Below are 23,947 nucleotides of genomic sequence, written 5' to 3'. Positions count from 1 at the left end.
TGCATACATCGCTCAATGTGCGTTTTCAACCAGTCAGGCTGGCGCACGTTGCGTCATGCGGGGTCCCCGCTACCGCCACCATTCCACGGATGCCGATGTCGCGTTGTCCACGAGCGCCTTCGTCTTGGCTTCACTCCATCTGTCACATCACTATGCCCGCGCCCCCCGTCACTATTTACGTGACCTCGCTCACGTCTCAGCCCAAGGTGCGCAAGCACATCGATCTGCTGCACCGGTACGTTGCTACGACGAAGGCTCTGACCGCAGTGCGTTGACGGCGCTCGAGATTCCCTATGAGGTGAGTGAGCAGCAGTGGGACTTCTCAGCAGGCAGAGAGGCTGCAAGGCAAGCGGAGGCGGGAGGTTGGGGGCGGGGCAGAACTGAGATGAACGGCAAAGCCCACCTCGCTCTTCTCCTCCGTGTCTTCCTTTAGCAGGTACTGACACCAGGCTTTTGACCTCGCAACCGATGAGGACGCTAAGCGGCGATGGCAGCGTGCTAAGCCGACGGACAGGGTTGTTGGGCTCCCAGGATACCTCGTCGGAGGAGAATGGATCGGAGTGAGTTTTGTCGAAGCATAAGTCAACATGGAGGGACGACGAGACCTACATGAGGGGAGCTGCCCCTCGCTTATCACCCCATGTCGCCTCCCTATTCTCCCTCTCGCCCACTAACCCCAGACAATGGACGACTTTGAGGACGCGGTCGAGATGGGCCATCTCGAAAAGTTCCTGAAGCAGGATATGGAGCTGGCCGACGTTTCTCAGACAATTGGCGAGGCTGAGCTTGACCGCCTGATGCGCGAGATGACAGACGCGGACCTCGACCAACTCGTGGGCGACCTGAAGGTAGACGAGAAGGAGAAGCCGCGGGACTCATCCAGTGGAGGCCTTCTTGCCGGCATCAAGAGTGCTGTCAGCAACGTTGCAAACGCGGCGGGTGCTTTTGCCGACGATGCGACCGGGCAGGCAGCGGTTGAGGCGCCCACACCGGTGGAGACGCCTGCGCCAAAGGAGGTCAAGATCAAGGAGTCCACGCCTTCCGCCCTGGCAAACTTCGCCAGCGTTGTTGGAGCCTTCGCTGACGAGACCACCGGTCAGGCTGCCGTGGAGGCGCCAACTCCCCAGGGTGCAGGCACGCCATCTGAGCCTTCGGCTTTCGGTGCGGCTATGGCGAATGTTGCTGATGCCGCCGGCGCGTTCGCCGATGAGGCGACTGGCCAGAGCGCGCTCGAGGCGCCATCTTCGCCTAAGGAAGGACCGAAGCCTGGGGAGAAGACGCTCGACGAGGTGATTGACGAGACAATGGCCAAGGAGAAGAAGGAGTACGAGGCCGAGAAGAAGGAGGAGGCCGCGGAGAAAGCCAAGGAGGAGCGCTCCAAGGTTGAAGCGACACTGGAGCGCGACAATGAGCGCGAAGCGGAGCTGATCCGCAAGGATGAGTAGCGCCGGTCATAATGCCGTATGCAATGCATGTGATTTGTCTTCGGGCCCATACCTGCCTACTCCCACACCCTGCCCCACTCCAAAGCTTGGCCAGCGGAAGAAAATTCGGACCACGTGACCTGAGACCTCCAGTGGTGGAGGTGTCAAGAATTTCAGAAATGGGTGGTCACCACAACACAACACCCATCTCCACCGCAGTCACCATGCCTCCCCGCGCCCAGGCCGGGCCATCCAAGACGCGCGCGACGCGCTCAGCGGCCGCAGCTCCGACCAAGGCTTCGCCTGCGACATCGCGCACCCGCGCTGCCCCCGCCGTATCTGCGCCCGAACCCCGCCGCTCTGGCCGGACGACACGTTCCATGTCGGCCTCCGTGCCACCCGAGGAGCCGACCCCGCCCCCTCGTCCTTCGGCGAGGAGGAAACGCGCCGCCTCCCCTGTGGTTGAGGAAGAGGAGGAGGAGGAGTTCAAGGTCGGCGGTGACCTGGAGCTTAGCGATGAAGGAGAAGGAGATGACGAGGAGGATGTGGGTGAGGACGAGTTCCCGGAGCTCGACAGTGGGAGTGATGGGGATGTTGAGGAGGACGGAGAGGAGGGAAGCGACGACGATAGTGACAACGAGGCGATCGATGACGAAGACGACGGCTCCGAGAGCGGGTACAACTCGTCGGATATCGAGCGCATGTACGAGGGCGAGGAGGGCGAGTCGCCGGCGACGTCGGTGGCATCCGACTCGGAGGACGAGGAGACCAAGGCCTTGCCTGCCGACGAGCGGCTGTCCGCCATGATCGCGCGCAACACCGTCAAGCCGGACGACTCTGTCGGCGCCGAGGGTCCCCTCTCGCGCGCGAAGGAGAGCACCGGGCGCCTCGTGCCCTCCAAGCTCGTCCCCGGCGGCTACCGGCGCAAGTACCGCGACATTGAGGCGGGCTACGGGTCCGAGTCCTCGACCGAGGACCACCCGAACACGATCGGAAACGTGCCAATGGAGTGGTACGACGACCTGCCGCACATCGGGTACGATGTGGAGGGCCGCAAGATCTTCCGACCGGCCAAGGGCGACGAGCTGGACAAGTTCCTCGCCAACACGACGACGCTCGGCGCATGGACGAGCGCCGAGGACAAGCTCATGGGCACCAACGTCGAGCTTACGGACAAGGAGCTTGACATCATCCGCCGTCTCCAGAACGCCGAAAACCCCGACGCCGACTACGACCCGTACCAGCCCACTATCGAGTGGTTCACTGGCGAGGGCATGGAGCGTACCATGCCGCTGAGCGCCGCACCGGAGCCGAAGCGCCGCTTCGTCCCGTCGAAGTGGGAGCACGAGAAGGTATGTCTTTGGGGTAGTTCCCAGCTGATTTGCAGGTGATGAAGATCGTGCGCGCCATCCGCGCCGGCCGCATTGTGCCGGGCAAGCCCGCCGCCGAGAAGCCCAAGGTGTACGGCATCTGGAGCGAGGCAGACCAGCCGCACGCCGACCATGCGATGTACATGCCTGCGCCGCAGCTGCCACCGCCTCGCACGGCCGAGTCGTACAACCCGCCCGAGGAGTATCTCCCGACCGAGGAGGAGCGCAAGGAGTGGGAGGAGATGGACAAGGAGGACCGCAAGACCGACTTCCTGCCGGCCAAGTACGACGCGCTCCGCAAGGTCCCCGGCTACAAAAATCTCGTGCAGGAGAAGTTCGAGCGCTGCCTCGACCTGTACCTGGCGCCGCGCACGCGCAAGGTCAAGCTCAACATCGACCCCGAGAGCCTCATCCCGAAGATGCCCGCGCCGCGCGAGCTCCGCCCCTTCCCCACCACGGGTTGCGTGCAGTACCGACACCCGGGGAGCACGCGGGTGCGCTGTGTCTCGCTGTCGCCGACTGGCGACTGGCTCGCGAGCGGGAGCGAGGACGGTGTCGTGCGTCTCTGGGATGTCGGGAACGGTCGCGAGGTTTGGCGCTGGAACCTCAAGGGCGGCCCGGTGCAAGGCGTCGCATGGAGTCCGAACGCCGACGAGGCGCTCCTCCTCGCCCTCATCGAGGGTCGTATTGTTCTTCTCTCACCACTTGCGCTTGTTGCCCCCGCGGTCGCCGCCGCGACGCTTACGCACGCCAACGTCGGCTTCGCGAGCTCGGCGTCCACGACCAAGACGACGGGCAAGACGGGCACCGAGGCCGTCAAGTGGGTGCGCCCGGGTGAGACGCAGCGCGAGCGCGGCGAGCTCGTCTACGTCGATGTGCCGGGGACCCCGCGCGCAGCCGCATGGCACCGCAAGGGCGACTACTTTGCCACGGTTGCCGCGGACGCGGCGAATAAAGCCGTGCTCATCCACCAGCTGGGCAAGCACGCCTCGCAGTCGCCCTTCCGCAAGACACAAGGCACCGTGCAGCGCGTAGCGTTCCACCCCTCCAAGCCGTGGTTCTTTGCCGCCACGCAGCGCTATGTCCGCGTGTACGATCTCGCGGCGCAGAAGCTCGTGCGTACCCTCCAGACAGGTCTCAAGTGGATCTCGTCGCTCGACATCCACCCGGGCGGCGACAACCTCATCGTCGGAAGCTACGACAAGAAACTCGCGTGGTTCGACATGGATCTTGGCACCAAGCCTTTCCGCACGCTGCGGTACCATTCGCGCGCCCTGCGCGCTGTTGTGTACCACCCCACACTGCCACTGTTCGCTAGTGCTAGTGACGACGGTACAATCCACGTCTTCCACGCAACCGTGTATGCGGACCTGACAAAGAACCCGCTCATTGTGCCGCTCAAGATTCTGCGCGGGCACCGTATTACCGACGGTCTGGGCGTGCTTGACCTTCAGTGGCACCCTGAGAAGTCTTGGCTGGTTAGCTCGGGCGCGGACGGCGAGTGCAGGTTGTGGTGCTCTTGATTGTAGGCATAGCATGGATAGCATTGGATTTAGCGCCGGGGTAAGCTATCTGTCAGATGACTGTGAGTGTGGTCATGGTCCTACTACAAATCTAGATCAATATCTCAAAGCATTCAACTGGGGAAGGTCAAACAGTAGACAACACCATTGGAAAATGTAAAAATATATACACTGTGAGGGAGTCGAACCCCCGCCGCGTCGATGGCAACGACGCATGATACCGTTTCACCAACAGTGTCAGGCTTTGCTGGTGAGCTTCTTTCAATCTCTCATACATATCTAGCAGCTTCTGGACCTCCGAAAGCTTCCAAACCGACCAGCAACATGGTGCAATTGGTATGCCGCAGCGCTTCGTGCGTGAGGTTCTAGAGAGGGGGAGTCGCTGCGACGAACCGTCGTTTTATCTTTCCCATCAGGAGTCCTACTTCAACGACGGCGGAAGTAGGGACGTAAAATGCAGGATACAGGTTCATTTGGGAGAGTGAGGGTGGGAGATGGTGAATCCAATTGCCATATTGCCATATGCAAGGCACACTGAGTTGTCGGTCGTGGTATCCCTCCTGAAGCTCTTTCCTCACGTTTTTGCTGCACCGTGCAGCCCGGCGGGCGCTTCGTAAGTCGTGAGATCAAGCGCAGTGAGATTGACCACCCATTCTGCTCGACGAATTCAGACGAAGTCATCCAGCGTCAGCCGTCCCATGTGCAACTAGAGACATTGGCCTCACAGCTGACCTCTCCAGGTACAACCGCGGTAGTAGCGTTTCCTAATATGAGCTTATCTGGCATTAAACTTTTTGCTGTCACAGAACATGTATGACATCAATCACAAACCTTTGCGCATGGTACGGTAGTACGACGGAACACCATCGAGCGCACGGTCGCTGCAACGATGAGGCGGTGAGGACTACTACTGTTCTGTAGTGCCCTGTCACGCTCTGCCACGAGCATGCCGACGCGCCCATATGCTCCTCCTGGTGAACTGTTAGTCAGAGCGATCGATCTGCAAAGGGCTTGTGAATTGCTGTCATGCATTCCGCTGATGCCGGCGCCACTGATGCAAGAGCGCGCATCGCAGTATTCACATTCAGGACGGCCCGCAGGGAAGCCGGTGGGAACTCAGCCTCCGGGTTTGCGTCCGTCTAGCAAAGCCCACAACACGACTTGCAGTGTGAGACATGGTCTCACGGGAACACTGTACTTGGGCTATGCCCGTTTGATGCTTCAGCGTGACGAGGTGACTTCAACATCTTCGTTTCTCTGCGTTTGGTTCGACGTTGGTCACATCGAAGAGCTCCATAACCGGACCAGAGCCCGTTACCGCTCTGCCGTAGACTCAGACTCGAAGCTGCCTGTAAAGGTGAAACGTCTGTGACGCGAGTCGAGCCAAGTTGGCAGCTTGGGGAGGGCTTGCCCATTCCAGAAATATCAAAGGGCCGGCTTCCGAGTTAGAAGCGGAGGCAACTTCCACCAGGCCCTGCCCCTAGTAAGTAATCTCGTCAGCAAAACGTCAATCCAGGACCTCCGAGTAGTCTTGGAAGTAGGAATACGAGGGCTAGTCTGCGTTACACCGTTACAATCACTCTTGTCCGTCCAGTCATCAGCCAGCCAGGTAAGCGAGAGCTCGGTGCACGAGGCAATGTGCAAAGTCACGCGCGTCCAAGCATTGCCAGGTCCAGGGCTGGATGCTCCGCTGACGCCGGCCCGGACGGGGTTAGGCGGACGCTTGCGCTGGGTCGTCAGTGCCGTGCATGCCAGCCTGAATCTGTACTTGGTTTCTTCCCAGACGAGCAACTCGCTGACTTGCGAGGTACATTGGGCCTGCGACTGCGACAGCGACGGCGGGTGAATCGGTCAAGTGCGAGCAGATCGCTCCCACGACACCATTGGCATCTTGCCATCACATCGTTCGCCATCCAGCGTTGGTGTGCCCGCTTTTCCAACACCCGAATCACGCTTTAACAGCACGCAAAGCACTGGTTGCACTTCTCGAGCCGGCCTCGACATTTCTTTCTCAGCATCGCCCGCATCGCCCCCGCTCGGCAGACGCCCTTCGCCGCTCACCCAGCGGCGTGTACCGCTTGTACAGTTTCACTTCGTAGTCTGCGCCGCGGCCAGCCCGCAACAATGGCGCTCTCCATGTCGGCCCCTCGTGGCCACTTCCCATCTCGGTCATATGACATGTCGCGCGTGCCGCCCGCGACCATCACGCCGCGCACTCGCCGCATCTCGAATCGCCGCCTCGGGACCGGCTTGCCCTCTGGTGGGCCAACTCTCCTCGCGACACTCACGCCTCTATGTCCACCCACGCCGCGTCGCTCGCGCATCTCTAACCCGGCACCCGACACGAGACCGCTGTCGCCCCATTCGCCCAACACCCCATATCTGAGTGAGTGGGACCTCGAGCCAGAGGACGATCGTGCAGCCCGTCGCCGCACCATTTCTCTTCCCACCCACGGCCGCAAGGCCAACCCGGCTCTCGCGCCTGAGGTGCCGTCTGCCAAGTGGCGACCGTGGGCATCGATCGACGCGCAGGCGTTTCCACACATACTGGATGCCGTTATCGCGAATGCCGACTACCGCTTGTTGCTCGCGCTTCGCGGCGTGAGCAGGGGGTGGCGTGCGCGCGTTGATGCTATGCTCTTTGAGCACGTAGCCCTGGTGACGCCGGCCGCCGGACCGCGCCAAGTCGACCGTGGTGTCCACTTTAGGCTACGTCTCGCTCTGCGCAAGCGCAGAGCTATTGACGCTGTCCTCGTGACCCCGCGCGAGCCCCTCCGGCTCCTCCCCTGCCTTCCTGGCCGGGTGCCCACACACGTTGCCGCTATACGCGTTCTGGACACGTACGACTACACGGCTGCCCAATCCACGCTGTTCGACGCGATAGCAAATGCGGAGGAGGACATTGCCGCGCAATCTGGTACGGATGCGCTCGTGCGATCCAGTCACGGCCTCACTGTCTCACGCTCGGCCTCACTCCTCAACGGCTCGTTCCCGGCTCCCCCGCCGGCCGTGCACGCTCCCACGGCCGTGCACTACCTTCCAGCGGTAGGCCTAAACCGCGTGACCATCGGGGTGGATGTCGGCACGTCGAGAGTCATCCTGCGCTTCGTACCGGCCTTCATCTCACCTTTCGTGACCGAGTGCGACACCTGGCTCATCGAGAGCACAGGGCCTTGCGAGATTGTCTTTGTGTTCGACCCGCGCGCCTTCGAGCGCGCCCCCTGCGTCCATGACTTGCGTTACAACCTTGCCTCGGGGCTTGCGGAGAGTTTCGAGCTCCTTGAGACCGTCGGCGTACCGCTGCCGAGAGTGACGCTTGTTGGGCTCGACGAGCTCACGGAACAGTGGAGACCCCCTTACGAAAGCGGCGATGTCGCTTTCGTCCAGCGGTTCGTCGCAGAGCGTGTCGCGGACGCCGCAGCCAGCCGCGTGTCGGGCATCACCATGGCCGCGTGGGAGGCACGCCGCGGAGCGGACACGGTTCTCGAGCGCGCGCCGCTCCCATACGCTCCGCTTCAGGATGATGACGAGTGAAGACCAACATACGTTTTGCAGAAGGCCAGTCAAACATCAGAGGGAGGTGCGCACAAGCCTTGTACCAGTGCATGATCTCCTGCGCCCTCGCACCGAACTCTCGCCCCGTCAGCCGTTTGGCGCTTCCACATACCATTTCGACCTCATTTCTCATCATCTAGCCAACTTGGGAGCCACTCTTGGACATTCTCTGTCACCACGAACTATGTCTCTCGTATCACTCTCACGGTAGCATCCCATTCCGCCAACACCCTGTACCCACCCCCACGCCCTGCGCCAGTCGCCATCTCCTCCATTCCCAGCCGTACACTCAGATCGTTCTCTGCTCAAAGCAGTCGTTTATGCAGTTGTGAGACTCTCAGTATGTCCCCACTGAGCGCCATCCCGAGGCAAACGTGGGTAGTACTTTTATGCAACCCGTTCTCCGTGCACCAAGAACGCACTCCTCTTTGTAAATCATTGCAGCAGTATCGTTTGTAACTGAGTGCCATACGGGGTTGTGCGAGCCCCGCCGTCCGTCCCAGCTGAGCAAGAGCACAGTTTGTACAAGGTTAGCGTGATTAGGCGATTAGGAGGTTTCGCCGGGGCACTATCGGTGGATTGGTCGGCATTCTCCGGCCCGTCGAGATAGTGCGATGGCGACATGCGCCAAGTGGCTGCCCACCTAACACTTCCAATCAAACGCGCGTTGGACTCTGGCGTGCTCACAAGCACGGCTGTACTTAGTTGGAGTCTGCACGCGACTTTTCGTCTCAACATCGCATACAGCATCATGCCAGTCGACACCGAAGCTCTCTCGCGTCTGGCTGTCACTGTCGGGCCCAGTGGGCGGACACTAGAGCGCAATGGCGAGCCATTCGTCCTGCACATGGACACCGCCTGGGAGCTCTTCCACCGCCTCACTCTTCCCGAGGCCGAGGAGTACCTCGACACGCGCAAGGCGCAGGGCTTCAACGCTGTGCTAGCCGTGGCCCTTACTGAGCTCGACGCGCGGGGCGTCAACGAGTGCTTCGGCCCTGATGGCGCGCTCCTTTCGTCCACTGAGGGCGGCGGCTCCATCTTCCACCCCAATCGGTACGGCATGCGGCCGCTGCTGAATGACGATCCGGCTCTGCCGAACGCCGCGTACTTCTCTCACGTAGACGCCGTCATTAATGCTGCCGCACAGCGGGATATTATCGTCTTCCTGGTCCCAACATGGGGCCGCTGGGTGAACGAGGCCTGGAGCGGCCCACCTGTACTCTTCAACGCCGAGAAGGCTCGGTCGTACGGCGCATACATCGGCAAGCGGTATCCCCACCTCCCGAAGGTGCTTGGTGGCGACTCAAACCCCATTTGGACGGACGTGACAGCGTTCAGAGAGCGGACCGCTGAGGCCAAAGCGCGCAGCGGGGCAGCCAACTTCGACGGACTCCCGATTACGGACTCGACCGCTGTGGTCGACAGCATGGCGGAGGGTATCCTCTCGGCGGAGCCCGAGGCGTTCCTCACCTACCACCCCACAGCGCTCGCTCTTCCCGGCTCGCCGGTGCCAACTGCCAGTGCATTCTTCGGAGATCGCAAGTGGCTTGCTTTGGACGCCTGTCAGAGCGGACATACGGACGTGGAGGAGCCCGCGTTCAACCCACCTCTCCACTTCTGGGACGCTCGCGCCTCTCACGTCCCGCTGGCGCAGATGTGGGCCGCGGGCAAGCGTCCAATCATCGACCTCGAGGGACACTGTAAGCATCACACGACTCTACTCAGCTGACGGCAGACGAGGACATGCGCATCGGTATCAACCCTTCAGAAAGGCCGCTGTGGAACGAGCACGACGTGCGCGCCGGCGCATGGCAGGCTGTGTGCGCTGGTGCCTGCGGCATCGTCTACGGGCACAACAATGTGTGGCAGATGCACAGTCCTGAGCGCGAGAAGCGTAAGCCGCCGGATAGGATAACGCTGACGGCAGTGGATGGACGCTTCAAGTCGGCATGCTATCCCGTACCCGACCTTTCGTGGCAAGACGCGCTCAAAGCCCCGGGCACTCGTGGGACCCGAGTTATCGCCGAGTACCTTGCCTCGCTCCCACGGGAGGTGCACGACACCAAGGCGCCTGCTCAGGACCGCCTCGTATCTGCCGCGGCGCCGGCGGAAGTCGTGCAGCGCGACGGCCGCGTCGATGTCATTGCGGCTGGGTCACAGTGGCTGATAGCCCACTCCGGTCACGGGTATCCATTTGAGCTTGACCTCAGCGGCTTCCGGGGTCAGGCGCGCTGGCTCGACCCTCGCAGCGGTGAGTGGAGCGACGCCATCGCTGTCGAGGGCGGGAAGCAGTCGTTCACGCCGCCCTCAAGTGGAAACGTTGAGAACGACTGGGTGCTCGAGGTTAAGCGGGCCTAGTCGCATTAATATTGTTCATATGCATGAATCTGAAGACATGTGCACGTCGCTTTTCTGCAGCCGCTTCGTCTGCGCGTCATACTGCTGCCAGTGCCTTCTCTACAACCGCGGAATGTGGAATCGCGTGCTGTACGCTACGCGTCAACGACGCTTTACGACGACTTCACGGATACGGACAGGCTTTAATGGCCTACGGCTTCTTGGACCACTATCGCCGTGGTCATCTAAGCTGCCACTTTTTGAAATCAACCGGACAGAGCATCGGTGCATGATCTGCACGCGATCCGCACATGTGGCACCACCTGCTCACCCGACCGTGTGATCCCGTCTCAGCCCCTAAATGCCAATCGGTTCGAGGCACTTGCAAAATTTGAGGACAGCTACACCGACTCCACCGAGCGCTCTGAGCTCGCAGCCCACCCTGAGACTCCCGCTCATTGCCACGCTCACAGCCACGGACGAGAGGGTGTGGACAGACAGGAGACTACGGTGGGTAGGATTAAGTACCGTGTCAAATTCCCACCGCTGATCCATCCTTTGCCCTCGCTCTCCGACCCCAAGCCTAGCTTTGATTTAATTTATTTAATTGTATTCTAATACGACTAGGGAGTTTTGTGGAACTCGTCAGACATGGAGGTCATTCAAAGAGTCCCCTCGCTCAAGTGATTGCGACATGTAGTACATTCCATACTGTCCCACAACATCCCTTCCTCTCCTCCTCTCTCTCGCACTTCTTGTCCCTTGCTACAAACCCAATATGCCCGTACACTCACTCCCATCCCTCCGTTCCTCCCTCCCTCCTCCCCCTCCCGCTCCCGTTTCTTCTATCTCTCCTTCCATTACAGCTGGTAACGGAACTTCGGGTCGCCCTCGATGACAACCTTGCCCTCATCCGCGAGCTTGTTGCGGTACTTGAAGAAGAAGCGCATGCCGACAACAGTGAAAACCTGGAAGCAGTTGAGGCCGACCACGCTCCAAACACCAGTGGGGTATCCCTTCTTAGCCTCCTTGTCCATGAAGAGGAGCGAGGCAAGAATACCGCCGATACCGCCGAAGGCGACGACGAGAGCAGAGGTGAAACCACGCTTGGACTGGTTGCGGATCGAGCACTGAGACCATGAGATGATGAGCCCGACGTTTCCGTTGGCGGCACCGACAGCCAGGAACGTGCCAGCGTAACGGCCAGCCTTCATGCGCTCGGGGAGCTGCGAGTAGAGGATTGTGCCGAGGATGCACTGGAAGCAGCCCGAGAGCATCATCCAGGCGCGCATGTTGCGGAACTTGTCGGCACAGTAGGCGTGGACCATTGCGGGGACCACAGCCCAGACGTAGGGTGGGGCCAGCAGGACCTGAGACATGGTGTCGGTGAAGCCCATACCACGGAGGATACGCGGAAGGAAGTAGGACATCGAGTAGGTGCCGAGAGTGGTGACGCAGAACCAGACGGCAAAGAGCCAGATCTTGGGCTCGCAGAGGTAAGAGATGAACTTCGCCTTGGTCATGGGGTCGGCCTCGGAGTCGCCACGGTCGCGGTGGATACGAGTGATGATCATGTCCTTCTGCTCGGGCGTCAAGAACGTCGAGCGGTCCGGGAAGTCAACGAGGAGGAGGAGGCCCATAACGGCGATCACGACCGTCAAGATACCCTCGATGATGAAGATCCAGCGCCATCCCGAGTAGTTCTGGATACGGTGCATCATCGAGATGCCGTAACCGAGGAGGTTTCCGAGACCGCCGACGGCAATGGAAGTGATGTAGAACGCAGCGCTGCGGCGGGCCATCTGCTTGCGCGGGTACCAGCAGGCAATGAGGTAGGCAGCACCAGGGAAGAGACACGCCTCGAACATGCCGAGAAGTGCGCGCATGGCAGCCATGGCAATCCAGTTGTTGGAGAAACCGAGACCGATGGTAACCAAGCCCCACAGGAACGTGGCACTACCGAGCCAGTAACGGGGACCGAACTTGCGAAGACCGAGCTGGGACTGGATTGTCAGCCACGGCTAGGACACAGCCAATGGCACAAGCTACTCACCGGCAATTCAAAGATAATGTATGGCGGGAAGAACAGAAGAGTGATGATGTTGTAGCGCGAGGTTCCGAGGTCAAGCTCATCCTGCATCGCCTCGTTGTTGGCAGCGCGAGCGAGCGAGACATTCTTGCGGTCTGAGGTCAGCAATGGCCATGAAAAATGCGCCCCGTAGTTCGAAACTGCGTCCGGAACTGGGTGTGGCGGACGGAATGACCTCCACCCAATGATGTTTTCGCCACACTCCTCACCGCCGTGTCTCATCGCCTTCGTCACACAAGTTGGCGCATCCCGGAGATCGGGCGGCCCTGTGAAACAACTTACCAATGGAACTGATGCAGTACATGCACACGAGAGGGGGGATTAGTCGCCAGTCGATCTTGCGCGTCGTTTTGCGGATGAAGTCTTGGTCGTAACCATGGTCGATGTCGACGTGTTCAAGGTGGTCGATTGGGGACGCCTTCTCGTCATCGTAGTGGTCGAGATGGTGGATCTCTGCCGAGTCCTTCTGATCGACGAGGCGGGGTGGGGCGCCGGTGGAAGTCATGGTGGATTGTAGTCCGGGGATAGGGATGCAAAGATTAGCCACACGCCTTATGTATCAATCTGGATCGGTCGAGTTGCCCCATTAGCTGCTACACGACTTCAGCCTGACCTGTGACATGATTTCATCAGCATTCCGGTTGGCGGCTCTACCTAGGGTGTTGGAGGTGGGGCAACGCGGGGCAGTTTCTTGGCCTTGAAGGCACCGCTCGAGATCAATGTCACAACGCCGAGGCGCAAACTCTGAACGATGCGGGGTTCGGTTTCTCTGCGCCTCACAATTCTCATGCATTGACGGCACCGTTCCTATTACTGGGTGTCAAGTGGCACTTGGCAGGGCGGGGCCGAAGTGGAGGGCAAACCGGGAAACAAGGGGCGTGGGACCAGGTGATCGGAAAGATCTTATCTTAGTGGTCAGCATAGCTGGGAGGAAGTGGGAGACGGGTATTAGGCTTTCGGCAGCCCTAACGCATCGGGCCTTGGTCCTGCGGCCGTATGCTCGGCCTGCGGTTGCTGCCGGGTGGGTTAAAGCGACAAGGAGATGTCGTATAGTCGTAAGCAAGCAAGCGGCCCTAAACGGTGCTGGTAGTCAGCACAGAGCTCGCAACCGAGCCCCCACCTCGGGAGGGGTCGGTTCAACCGTTTCGTGAAGCCGCGGCTCATGGCTTCGGTTGCATCACGGCCGTGCAGTGCCATTGGCGTGCGCTCGACATGAGCATGCACTTGGCAGTATGTGGGCAAGTTCGGCGCTCAAGAAGGGTGAAGGGCTCGCTCCATGGGCATCAGGTGAGCTATAACTCGAGGGATGAAAGTGTGATGTGGTGCGCCACTTGGCCCAGGGGACTCCGCATTGGCTGGGCACGTGCCTCACGTGGGGCTTGAGGCGCTGGGCTGCCTGACGTTCTGGATGTCGGCCCACTGCCCCCGGTGAAGTACATCCGGGTTCTGCTCTTCAGCCTGTGTCTAACATGTCAACAATGCAGAAGGGCCTTGTTGGAGCAGATGCGGAGGTTAATTACGACATACCCCGAACCCCGTGGACCCCTGTGGGTCCGTTTCCCTTGCGCCCCACACCACCCCAGAGATGTGTCCCTGCCACAATCCCGGTTTCAGTGCGCGTTTCTGTGTGGTACACCCGGCGCATACGCGATCTTTTGGAAACGCATAGCTACTGCTTTCCGATGTGCACGGCGTTTTCTAAGGTCTTTCCCGATTTGCTGGGGAGGGCGCCGCCGGCGCCCGACCAATGTTGAGATTCCTGAGTACTGAGAAGCCGAGCGGCTCGCGATACATCTGGAGCTGCAGGGCAATATCAGTCCCCCCTACTCTTCATGCCTCAGCTTTCCGCTGCGGGTTGGGGGCTTGCTAGCCATGATGCCGACTTGTGCCGGAATGTAGACGACCGCGGCGCCGTGTCCCTGAATCCAGACGTCTGTGCGTTTGGTTCGCGTTTGATTTCCGTGTTAAATGTCGTTTATCACTTGTGACCGGACACTGGCCTGTCATCCTTTGGTCAGTGGCGCCGGGTCATTCTACAACTGCAAGTCTAGCTCACAAAGGCACATGGGCAAGAAGATATGTTTCCACGGGTCTCTTCCGCAGGTCCGAGGGGCAGTAAACACAAGCGCGGCCATGCGCTCGCCTCGTGTATCCCACAATCCACACACCCCACCTTTCATCTGGGCAGTGTCATGACCGCGCCGAGCTCACGCTCCACCTCTCGGTGATGAACAGCGAACACCGGGCGCGTCGCTGATACCATCATGAGAACGGGCACTGCTTGGCGAAGCGACACTGTGAGTCACTACGTTCTGGACGGCAAAACCACAGGTGGTTCAGGAACCCGTGCAATGCCGGACGGCAAGTGGGCAACGGCAAAGGCAGGCAAAAAGTGGCGCAACTGAATGAGGGGCGTGTGGGGCGCTGCGAGGAATTACGCTACGTATCATTGGTGGCTGCTCATCTGACTTCGTCACGGAGCAATATCTCTTAATGAACTGCTTGGGAGTGGGCCTACTAGGCACTGCGGTATCGAAGATGACCAGCCCCCGGAATCTCGATTGTGTATCGTCGAAGCGAGACGGGTACATCGAAGGTCTCACAACTCTGCCAAGAGCAACATACTATGCAAAGTTGAACTGGAATCCTTCCTGCACAGGCTAGTGCACCATCCGCCCGCCGTCGACGCACCACGTCGCCCCGTTGACGTAGCTCGCTTCCTCGCTACACATGAACGTGATCACGTCCGCCAGCTCTTCCGGCAACCCGGGCCTGGCCATGGGAACGACCTCGGGCGCAGAGTCCTCCGTGAGCACCTCGCGGCCAGCCGTCATCGGGGTCTCGACAAGCCCGGGCGCGACCGTGTTACTGGTGTCAACTCCGCCTTGCGCTAAGCCGTACATTCTGACACCGTCTGCGCCGTGATCTAAGCATGCCTGCCGCGCTAGGGACACGACGGCGTGCTTGGAGGCGGTATACGGCGCAATGTTCCAACGCACGTGCAGGCCGAGGATCGACGCAACGTTGACGATCGCCCCCCTTTGCGCACGGCGCGGCCCGAGCTCGGTCTCCAGCGGTTCTTGACTGAGCATCTGCCGAATCTGCTCGCGGGAGCAGATAAAACACCCGCGCGCATTTACGCCCATGGTTTTCTCGAACTGATGTCAGTCTGGCCAGGCCAGGCTACCCACATCTGCGGTCGTGGTGTCGGCGAATTTGGCGCGCGGGCATCCAATGCCAGCGCAGTTCGCTGCATAATCAATACGGCCCCACTTGTCGACTGCTCCCTGGACGGCCGACTTGACCTGCGCCTCGTCGCTGACATCCGCTTTGATTGGGAGGGTTTCGACATTCTGCAGGAGCGCGATGGTAGTGGAGAGGTCCCCAAGGTCTACGAGAACAATACGCTTTACACCCTTCCGTGCGAACGACTGGGCGGTTGCCTGTCCAATCTGGTATGAGCGCAACGCCCGGGCGGGCAAGTTGGAAATGTCTGGTCCAAAAGCCCCACTAGAACTTACCCCAGAGGCTGCTCCAGTCACGAATGCAACACCAGAGAACATTTGGAAGGTATATGGTAAAGAAGCTGAATGGAGTCAAACCTCATGATATCCCGACCGCGTGGATGCGTGCGAAAGGGGCGGCACTACCCGCATTCCTTAATCCCCACTTTTCTGGCGCTTGCCTCAGCAACGATGACGGTGAAGGGAACGCGCAAGTTGGAGGCACCACTAGCACATATTCTTCACGCGCTGGAGAAACGGCGGTCCCCTTGGTCAGAACTGATAGACTGAGTATCGGACAGGAGTCCACACAAGTTGAGTATCGTTCACGACAAGGGGAGCATGAAACTCAGCATTATTGGTTCCATTCAGGAGCGACGTGCCCGGGCCAAGCCCATCCATACCTTGCCGAACCGACCGAGCCGACCGAGCAGCACGATGTTACTCAATTAGATCAGCTGAGGAGACTTCAGCAAGATAAGCGAAGCCAGCCGGACCGCGATGATCCTCTTGTTGTGTTCATTTGGCCTTATTGTAGTGGAACAACTGACAGGAAGTCAAGGTGAAGCTTGGCATCCTCATGTCGTGTCGGGAGCCAGTTCGGGAGCGGGGTCCATCGGGATCTTCAATCCATATCTCGCTGTGAATGCCGATATCAAGCTCACAGTTCGGCGATCGATGCGACTCAACGGTCTCACCACGCACCAAGGGTTGCGCAATGCCTGTTGAAAGATGAGAAGTAGCTCTGATCTGCTTTGAGCCGCACACGCAACTCCGCTCCAACTCATGGTCGACGACATCCACCAATTCCGCTCCCATCGGCCGCCGGGTGAAATTAACCGAGTCGCCGATGCAGATCCAGACATTCCTCGCGCCCATGTGTACCATTCATTTCAACGGTGGTCGCGTGAACAGCACTGAGCGGCTGTTAAGCACTGCATCGCGCCACAACACCGCGTATTTATCAGCCGTTTGGAGCTCGTCAGGACAGTGCCTAGCCAGAATGTGATGGAAGTGCAATGTGCGAGGGAAGTGTCTCTTGTAATGGTCGGGGCAGGAACAGGGCGGCTGTGAGGTACAGGCTAGTAATCTCTCGTCCCCGTCTAGGCACCTTACGTGCTGGTCTGCTGGAGTCGCTGCAACAACATCACCAACACCACGCGAGCCGACGATCGAGCGACGTTACTAGTGCTCCGTGAGGCACCTACGACCGACGACACACACCTTCGTCAACCCCTGCGACAACCACCACCAACAGAGTAGAATGAACAGTGGATCACAGCCCATGGGAACGAACCGGACATTCTGTAGCGGTAATGCTGAGCATCTGCAGACCGGAATGCAAGACCATGATCCTCGCAAACCTGAGCAAACCATACTATGGCGGCATGTTGTAACCGACTGCGTTGCCAACTAGATAAGCCCTGAGGTTGCTTCACCAATGTGCCGTCTGCGACCGACGTCGTCACCAGGTCCCCTCAACCTTCGAGTCCCATGAAAGCTGCGTCCTGTGTGCGCCGTCCCATGCAATCTCATGATACAAGCTTCGGCTAGCTCCGTAAGCGCCGTGCAATGCGAGGCTGAGGTGGGCGAGAAGAGCGCACGGAATTCGCCGAGATCTCCAGGGCTAACCTGCGCGGATGTCGGTCATGTGCTCACTTGTGTTTGCCCCACGCACCATCGCCGTCTAGACCTCATTCGCCAGTGCGCGCGCCACCGCTTGAGGAGGGGAGCCCGGCGTTGACCGTGATTGCAAGCGCTGCCTGAGCAAGACCGCTGGCCGCAAGACTACTGTCACATGCTCTGGATAATCTGCATCTGCCCACAGGATTGGGAATGGTGCTCTCGGCGACCAACGGCCCGGTGGAGACTCGCTGTCATAAAGAGTGGTAACGCCCGAGAGATTGCTCAACTAATCCCCGACATAATGAGCAAGAAGCCTTTATCCACCATCGAGCACCTTGAGCACGCTCCATCCGACCGCGAGGTGGACGAGAAGGGGTCTCTCGCCGAAGTGACGGTTGCGGCGCTCGAGGGTGAAGGTCTTGTTAAATCGCGCTTCGACCAGCTCACGATCCGAGAGGCCCTTTGGGTGTTTCGCCGCTCGCTAGTTGTCTGCTTCTTCGTCTTTACTGGACGTATGCTTGAATACTTCGAGATCGTCATGAGCGGTGCAATCCTCGCCAACCCAGGCTTCATCAAGCAATTCGGTGACCCAAACCGTGCCGGCAAGATTGCTGGCGTGGGCGCCCTTGATCCCAACTGGGGTGAGTAACAATGATACATTATCCGCTGACATCAGTGTCAGCTTGGTCTGTCATTCTGAGCGGTGGTCAGATCTTTGTCTTCCTCTGGATCTCATTGTGAGCTCTCCACTCGTCGGTACTAATTCGAGCTTCACGGACCGTTTCGGGCGCAAGCCGGCACTCCTGCTCGCGTGGCTTTTTATCGCGCTCGCAATGCTGTGTCTCACTCTCGCGCGCACACCCGAGGTGTGGCTCGTCGGACGCCTTTTCACCGGAATGGGCACGGGCATTGTCGCCGTCGTTGCCGGTCCATACGGCATGGAGGTGTGTGCAACACGCATTCGCGGCATCGTCCTCTCCGCCGCCATCTTATGGGGCGCTCTCGCCACTCTCGCCGCCTCCCTTATGATGAACTTCCTCACCCTGCGTGAGCCATGAACTGGCACCTACCCGTGTATGCGACATGGGGTCCTGTAGGCTTCATGGTCTTCTGCTTCCTGGTGGTGCCTGAGTCGCCGTGGTTCCACGCTCGACGTGGCAACAAGGACAAGGCGATGAAGAGTCTCCAGCGCCTATATGGCAACATCCCTGATTACGACTTTGACGAAGAGTATGGAATCATCGTCAAGACTATCGAGCACGAGCGCGAGACGATCCGACGGAACAAAGCGAGCGCCTGGACCGACCTCTTCAAGGGCACCAACGGTAAACGTACCTTTGCGGCCATTGTCATCGCCGCGTCTCTCCAGCTCGGCGGTTACCCCATCCTCTACACCTACTCTACGTACACATATGCGCTGGTGGGCATCAAGAATCCGTTCCAGACCAACGTCATCACTGCCTCTGTGCAGTGCGCGACAGTTATCCTCATGATGGTCACGTTTGACAAGTTTGGTCGCCGCCCGTTCGTCACATGGGCATACTCGTTCCAGGCGGTCTCCATGCTCTTGTTGGGGCTCCTCTCTTTCATTCCGTTGACGTCCGCAAGCCGAGTTCCCGTCATCGTGAGTCACGCTTGGCCTTACTCGGGGTTAGCTGACATGAGACGTTTAATGCTTGTTTCTGGGCGTTTTGCGCCACGATCTCGGGTAATAGTCAGATGATCTACATCACCGAGCTCCCCTCTGCCTATCTCCGCCTCAAGACTGGCGTACTTTGTCAAACGCTCAACAGCGCCCTGGGCATTGCAGCCAATTTTGCGAGCCCGCCTATGCTTCTCGCTCTTGGCCTCAAATCAGGCTTTGTCTTCTTTGGCGTTGCTACCCCAATCGCTGCCCTCCTTTGGGTGTACCTCCCTGAGACTAAATGGTCAGTTGGCATGCTCAAACATGGCTGATCCCAGGCGCTCAGCATCTGAGATTGACGAGCTGTACGAGCGAAAGATACCTGCGTGGCGCTGGGCGAAGACCCGTACCAATGCGGAGGAGCAGGTCGATCAGGCAATCAAACAGCGCGAGGCCGAGGATCTGTCCCAGGCAGCGGTGGTCGGCGAACGCCGACGCCAAAGCTTGGAGGAGTGAATTGTCATCAGATGGAAGATGCTGTTCTGCAGGGAGTAAGGAAGATGACAGTACAACAGCGAGGTGAGGTAGGACTGCTGTTCGAATTGTTGTGGTCAGAAGTATTACCTAGGCGGTTGTCGGATGAAATGCCATTCTGCGGTGCGACCGTAAAAACGCGGACTCTAGTTCCAGTACGCATATTGTGCACGCCAGTGAGGACGCTTACTCTCAGCCTGTATTGGGCAATATCTTACGTTGTCACAGGGCATGGGCACGTAGTTGCAGGCATTTACCTCTCTGCTTCAGTAGTACTTATACATTCAAGTCTCGAGGGCTCCGCTGTGTCGTGATAGCCCACTTCAACTTACGGCTGCTTCAATTATCGGCAGTATCCCGATTATACATCCCGTAGGCATCCGCTCTATGTCTCTATGATCCTTACTGGGCTTTGCTGGAGATATCCATGCGAGCCTTGGTCTCAGCCGCCTCGACCTTCTTAAGAATTGCCTCGTCTGTAACCTCATCCTTGTTGCGAAGGTAGACCTCCTTGTGCTCCTCAACGATGTTGTGGGAGCGGTTCAGCTCGATCTCCTTGGCAAACATAGCAATGACAAAGGCAAGGCACGAGGAGACGATGGCGGCGATGAAGAGCGGGCGCATCGCATCGCTGTATGCGAGGTTGACGAGGTCGTGGGGCTGCTGGCGACGCGCACGGGGGATGCTGCCAAACACACGCTCACGGTCGCGGTCAGAGAGTTCCGGGAGGTACTTCTTGAGGTTGGCCGGGACCTTGGAGTTCCAGACCGAGGCCGAGATCGAGCCAGCGAAAGAGCCGCCGAGCTGGGGAACCATGTGGAGAACAGCCATGGCGACGGCCAAGTCACGGTGAGGAACAGTTGCAGGCGCTGCAACGGCCGTGGTGGTCATAATAAAGCCGGCACCCATCGAGATAATGGTCTTGGAGACGATGAGCCAAGCGTCCGACTGATACTTGGCCTGCCAGGTCATGTAGTTGAGACCCTCGCCAATGACGCGAAGGCCGATACCCGCCAGCTGGATGTACTTGTAACGCTTGGTCCAGTAAAGAAGGAAGCCCGCGACGGTGGCGAAGATGCAGACTAATGTGAGCCAAAGGTTTGCAGGATGTCACGGAGTCACGCCTACTCACGACCGGTGTTGTGGATGTTCGAGAAGAACGTGTAGTTGCGGTCGCTCCACTGGGGCTTCAAGATATAAACCCACGAGTTGTAGTAGGCGTCGGTGAGCTGACCTGAGAAGAAGTGGAAGAAGGACACAGCCAAGCAGGACAGGAAAGTGGGGTTAAGAAGGCGGCGCGGGCAGATGGGGCTACGGGCGTAGAACATCTCCCAGGCAAGGAACGCGAAGAAGATGACGGCACCGACGGCAAACATGGCAATAAGCGAAGGGTCCTTGTAACCCCCCGCAGTGATGGGCTCGAGGGTTGGTGGGGCGAGGATGAGGCCGAAGGCGAAGGCGAAGAGGATGAGGCCAACGACATCGCCCTCCCAGAACAGCCAAATCAAGGTCTCCTTGCGCGTGCGCTTGGGGGCAATGCCCTCACCCTCAAGGATACGCCGGCGGGTGTACGACGAAGACGCGAGCGAGAGAGCGCCCAGCTTCTTGGCTCGGTAGTGGCCCCAGTACATGACGACAATGGCGGGCCCGCAGGCGGCGGGTACGATGATGCCGAACATTCCAAAGCCCCAGCGCCAACCCTCACCGCCTGCCATAGACAGTGCACGGATGTTGGCAGTGATGAGACCAGCGACGAAGCCGTTGAGGACGAAGGGCAGCGAGTAGGCCCCGAGCACAACGCCGCGCCAGCGCAGCGGCGTCATGTCACTAATGAGGATGTGCATGACCTGGTAGGTGCCCGTGCGGCCGGCGGTGTAGATGGCCTCACCACCGACAACGGCGTGAATTGTCGGCGCGGCGGCAACGATGATGTACCCGAGCGTAAAGAGAGCAGCGGAGATGAACAGGCCCGAGGGGCGGGACATGATGTCGCACACCTTGGCGAGAATCGGCATGATAACAGCAGCAATCAGGTTGTTGATGACAGCAATGAGACCAATGACCGTATGCTTGCCCCAGAAGGAGGTCGCGAAGGCGGCGTCTGTGTGTCAGCTTCGTCGGCGGCGGCAGCTTACAAATGCCAGTGGTGATGACGGCGAGAGACCACACGTATGCCACGAGCGCAATGGACAACCACAGGAAGAACAACTTCCATCCTTTACCGAACACCATGTCTACTGTCAGCGATGTCAGGCGCGGGACATACACAGCGACTCGATCTTTGTGACGCCGATCGGCTGCTCAAACGAGACCCGCGTGTCAGTCCGCGACAACCCGTCCGAAGTCAGGTTCTGAGCGAGTTCCAAGTTCTTCTCGGTAGGGGTGTCGAGTGGTGTCTCGACATCGTTGCGGGTCTCGACTTCGGCGGCGGAGGCCCTAGTAACTTCGGGCGTGCCCGCTCCAACAACGAAGTTGGCGCTTGGTGTAGCCATCTTGATGATCGAAATGGGGGCCACGGGGTAGATCGAGACGAGGCACAGACGTTGCTGTGGTGTCTAAGTAGTAGTGTGCTAGAGAATCTTCACCGCGCCGAGATGTGAGGTCCAAGATGTCCAAGAGAAACAAGCAACGCCGTCGGAGCACTCTATCCACGAACCAGGTAGCAGGAAATAGTGGGAACGGCGGCCGGCGGCGTGTGGGCTGCATGGGCGTTCTCGGCGCCTGTCGGGTCGCCGGAACGATGGAGCTGAGCCCAGTTATTTCAGAGTGGCAGTCACTTTCCACGCGTCTGCATCGCTCGCATCGGCCGACCGCTATCAGATAATGGATCCAGAAAGCCTGCAGACGGCGCGCGCTCATGCTAACGCATAGCGCACAAGCCCGCGCCAAGGGACAGCGCAACAGATGAGCGCTTGAGAGGAGCTGAGGCGCGGGAGTGAGTGCCACAGCCACAGGTGAGGTCGCTCCCAGCGGAGGACAACCTGAGGACGAGGGGGGGTCAGGTATGTGAGTGCAACAGGTCAGGGGCCAGTGGGGAGACGCTGAAGGGTCAGCGCTCCAGGGTGTGGAATGCCTCAGGTGCACGAGAGGCAGAGCAAGAGACATAAAAAACAGGCGTGGCGCTCAACTCGTTCTTTTTAATCCCTGCCAAGCCGCGGCCAGCGGGGAGGCACAATGCAGATCGGCATTCTCCCTGCCAGGCCAAGATGCCTGTCGGCCGAAACATCAGTTTATCTGATATGCAATGGTTCCGAAGCGACTGGACGGGCCAATGAAGACAATTTCACGAACGCCCACTGGTCGATGCGTCGGTGAATGCGCTCTTGGTACGCGTTGAAGTAACGCAGCACAGACACGTTTGACTCGCGCTAGCGGGGCAAATGGGTCACGGGCTGCCGTTCCGGCGAGAATTCCGGTAGCTGGCGCGCGGTCTCGCGCGCGTGGGCCTGCCGTGGCCTGTCTACTGGTCAAGTACAAGATGCCACGGGTGGGCACATCTTCAAGAATCAATTTCCCCACTCACACAAAACTCTTGACCAGAATGCGTGCCGCCCTTATCCTTGCTGCTGCCGCTGGTGAGTTCGTCGCCGGGGATGCCAGAGGTCTAGCATTGCAACCCGTGTACATACTGGAGGAAGACCGTCATGCTGTGTGTGCAGTGGCACCTATCTGAAAGCTGCCACTCCGAGGAGCTCAGTCTCTCGTTTTCGCCCCAACTCCAGCCCACGAAACGTCGCTCACACCAGGCGCCTCCGCCGCGTCCCTCGACGCCCCCCTCCTCTTCTCGCGCCAGTCGGCCGCCATCGCCGGCTGCGAGGACCAGTGCAACCCCGTCATGGACTGGGCGTACACTTGCCGCACCGACGTGAACAAGTGCATGGACGAGTGCGATGCCGAGCTTCTCGCTACCGCGGACCAGTGCGTTGTCTGCATGCAGACCACCAACCCCGAGGAGGCCGTCAGGATCCAGGGTCGCGTCGACCCCATCCGCCAGATGTGCGGCGGTGCCGCCGCTTCGCCCTCGGCCGCGTCCTCGGCCTCGTCGGCTGCCGCCGAGACGCCCGCTGCCTCGTCCGACCCCGCCGCCGCCCCCTCGTCGGCCGCCGCCGCCCCTTCGGCGTCTGCCGCCGCTTCTTCTGCGTCTGCCGTCGCCTCCGCGTCTGCCTCCGCCTCAGCCTCCGGCTCCGCCGCTGCCGCCGCGGCCTCCACCCCTGCCGCCGCAAGCTCATCTGTGTCTGCGCCTTCCGCCAGCAACACCTCGGGCGCCGGCAAGGTCTCGCTCTCGCTCGGCGCTATCGCTGCCGCTGCCGCCGCGTACCTCCTTTAAATAGCCAGAGGAGGATTATGATATGTTAATAATGC

At 59.6% G+C, this 23,947-nt stretch overlaps 9 protein-coding genes across 9 annotated transcripts; 6 read left to right on the top strand and 3 right to left on the bottom strand.

Annotated features, from left to right (window-relative positions):
* Positions 1-152: 152 nt before the first annotated feature.
* COLE_04204 (uncharacterized protein) lies at positions 153-1,445 on the top strand (the record flags this gene model as incomplete). Its single annotated transcript, XM_018426291.2, has 4 exons — positions 153-235; positions 268-298; positions 450-560; positions 681-1,445. 4 exons carry the CDS (start codon positions 153-155, stop codon positions 1,443-1,445), a joined length of 990 nt encoding a protein of 329 aa, XP_018282757.1.
* Positions 1,446-1,804: 359 nt separating this feature from the next.
* COLE_04203 (uncharacterized protein) lies at positions 1,805-4,317 on the top strand (the record flags this gene model as incomplete). Its single annotated transcript, XM_018424906.1, has 2 exons — positions 1,805-2,776; positions 2,812-4,317. The coding sequence occupies 2 exons, from the start codon at positions 1,805-1,807 to the stop codon at positions 4,315-4,317; spliced, it is 2,478 nt and encodes an 825-aa protein (XP_018282756.1).
* Positions 4,318-6,441: 2,124 nt separating this feature from the next.
* Positions 6,442-7,851, top strand: COLE_04202 (uncharacterized protein; the record flags this gene model as incomplete). Its single annotated transcript, XM_018427276.2, has 1 exon — positions 6,442-7,851. The coding sequence occupies one exon, from the start codon at positions 6,442-6,444 to the stop codon at positions 7,849-7,851; it is 1,410 nt and encodes a 469-aa protein (XP_018282755.1).
* A 772-nt stretch (positions 7,852-8,623) lies between these two features.
* COLE_04201 (uncharacterized protein) lies at positions 8,624-10,230 on the top strand (the record flags this gene model as incomplete). Its single annotated transcript, XM_018426290.2, has 3 exons — positions 8,624-9,572; positions 9,608-9,766; positions 9,800-10,230. The coding sequence occupies 3 exons, from the start codon at positions 8,624-8,626 to the stop codon at positions 10,228-10,230; spliced, it is 1,539 nt and encodes a 512-aa protein (XP_018282754.1).
* Positions 10,231-11,069: 839 nt separating this feature from the next.
* Positions 11,070-12,803, bottom strand: COLE_04200 (uncharacterized protein; the record flags this gene model as incomplete). Its single annotated transcript, XM_065626332.1, has 3 exons — positions 11,070-12,230; positions 12,263-12,393; positions 12,581-12,803. The coding sequence occupies 3 exons, from the start codon at positions 12,801-12,803 to the stop codon at positions 11,070-11,072; spliced, it is 1,515 nt and encodes a 504-aa protein (XP_065482413.1).
* Positions 12,804-14,958: 2,155 nt separating this feature from the next.
* COLE_04199 (uncharacterized protein) lies at positions 14,959-15,861 on the bottom strand (the record flags this gene model as incomplete). Its single annotated transcript, XM_018421088.2, has 4 exons — positions 14,959-15,166; positions 15,200-15,456; positions 15,490-15,750; positions 15,820-15,861. 4 exons carry the CDS (start codon positions 15,859-15,861, stop codon positions 14,959-14,961), a joined length of 768 nt encoding a protein of 255 aa, XP_018282752.1.
* A 1,867-nt stretch (positions 15,862-17,728) lies between these two features.
* COLE_04198 (uncharacterized protein) lies at positions 17,729-19,567 on the top strand (the record flags this gene model as incomplete). The annotated part of the gene is made up of 6 exons (XM_018426158.1): positions 17,729-18,068; positions 18,104-18,164; positions 18,197-18,474; positions 18,525-19,051; positions 19,093-19,355; positions 19,390-19,567. 6 exons carry the CDS (start codon positions 17,729-17,731, stop codon positions 19,565-19,567), a joined length of 1,647 nt encoding a protein of 548 aa, XP_018282751.1.
* Positions 19,568-19,987: 420 nt separating this feature from the next.
* On the bottom strand, positions 19,988-22,077 carry COLE_04197 (uncharacterized protein; the record flags this gene model as incomplete). Its single annotated transcript, XM_018421087.2, has 4 exons — positions 19,988-20,667; positions 20,718-21,686; positions 21,721-21,819; positions 21,852-22,077. 4 exons carry the CDS (start codon positions 22,075-22,077, stop codon positions 19,988-19,990), a joined length of 1,974 nt encoding a protein of 657 aa, XP_018282750.1.
* Positions 22,078-23,126: 1,049 nt separating this feature from the next.
* COLE_04196 (uncharacterized protein) lies at positions 23,127-23,912 on the top strand (the record flags this gene model as incomplete). Its single annotated transcript, XM_018426157.2, has 2 exons — positions 23,127-23,160; positions 23,332-23,912. 2 exons carry the CDS (start codon positions 23,127-23,129, stop codon positions 23,910-23,912), a joined length of 615 nt encoding a protein of 204 aa, XP_018282749.2.
* Positions 23,913-23,947: the final 35 nt, after the last annotated feature.

The sequence above is a fragment of the Cutaneotrichosporon oleaginosum genome, assembly GCF_008065305.1.
Source record: "Cutaneotrichosporon oleaginosum strain ATCC 20508 chromosome Unknown ATCC20508_contig03, whole genome shotgun sequence".
In the NCBI taxonomy this organism is placed as follows: domain Eukaryota; kingdom Fungi; phylum Basidiomycota; class Tremellomycetes; order Trichosporonales; family Trichosporonaceae; genus Cutaneotrichosporon; species Cutaneotrichosporon oleaginosum.
Note: the sequence above shows the minus strand (reverse complement) of the source record. Positions and strands in the feature narration are given on the sequence as shown.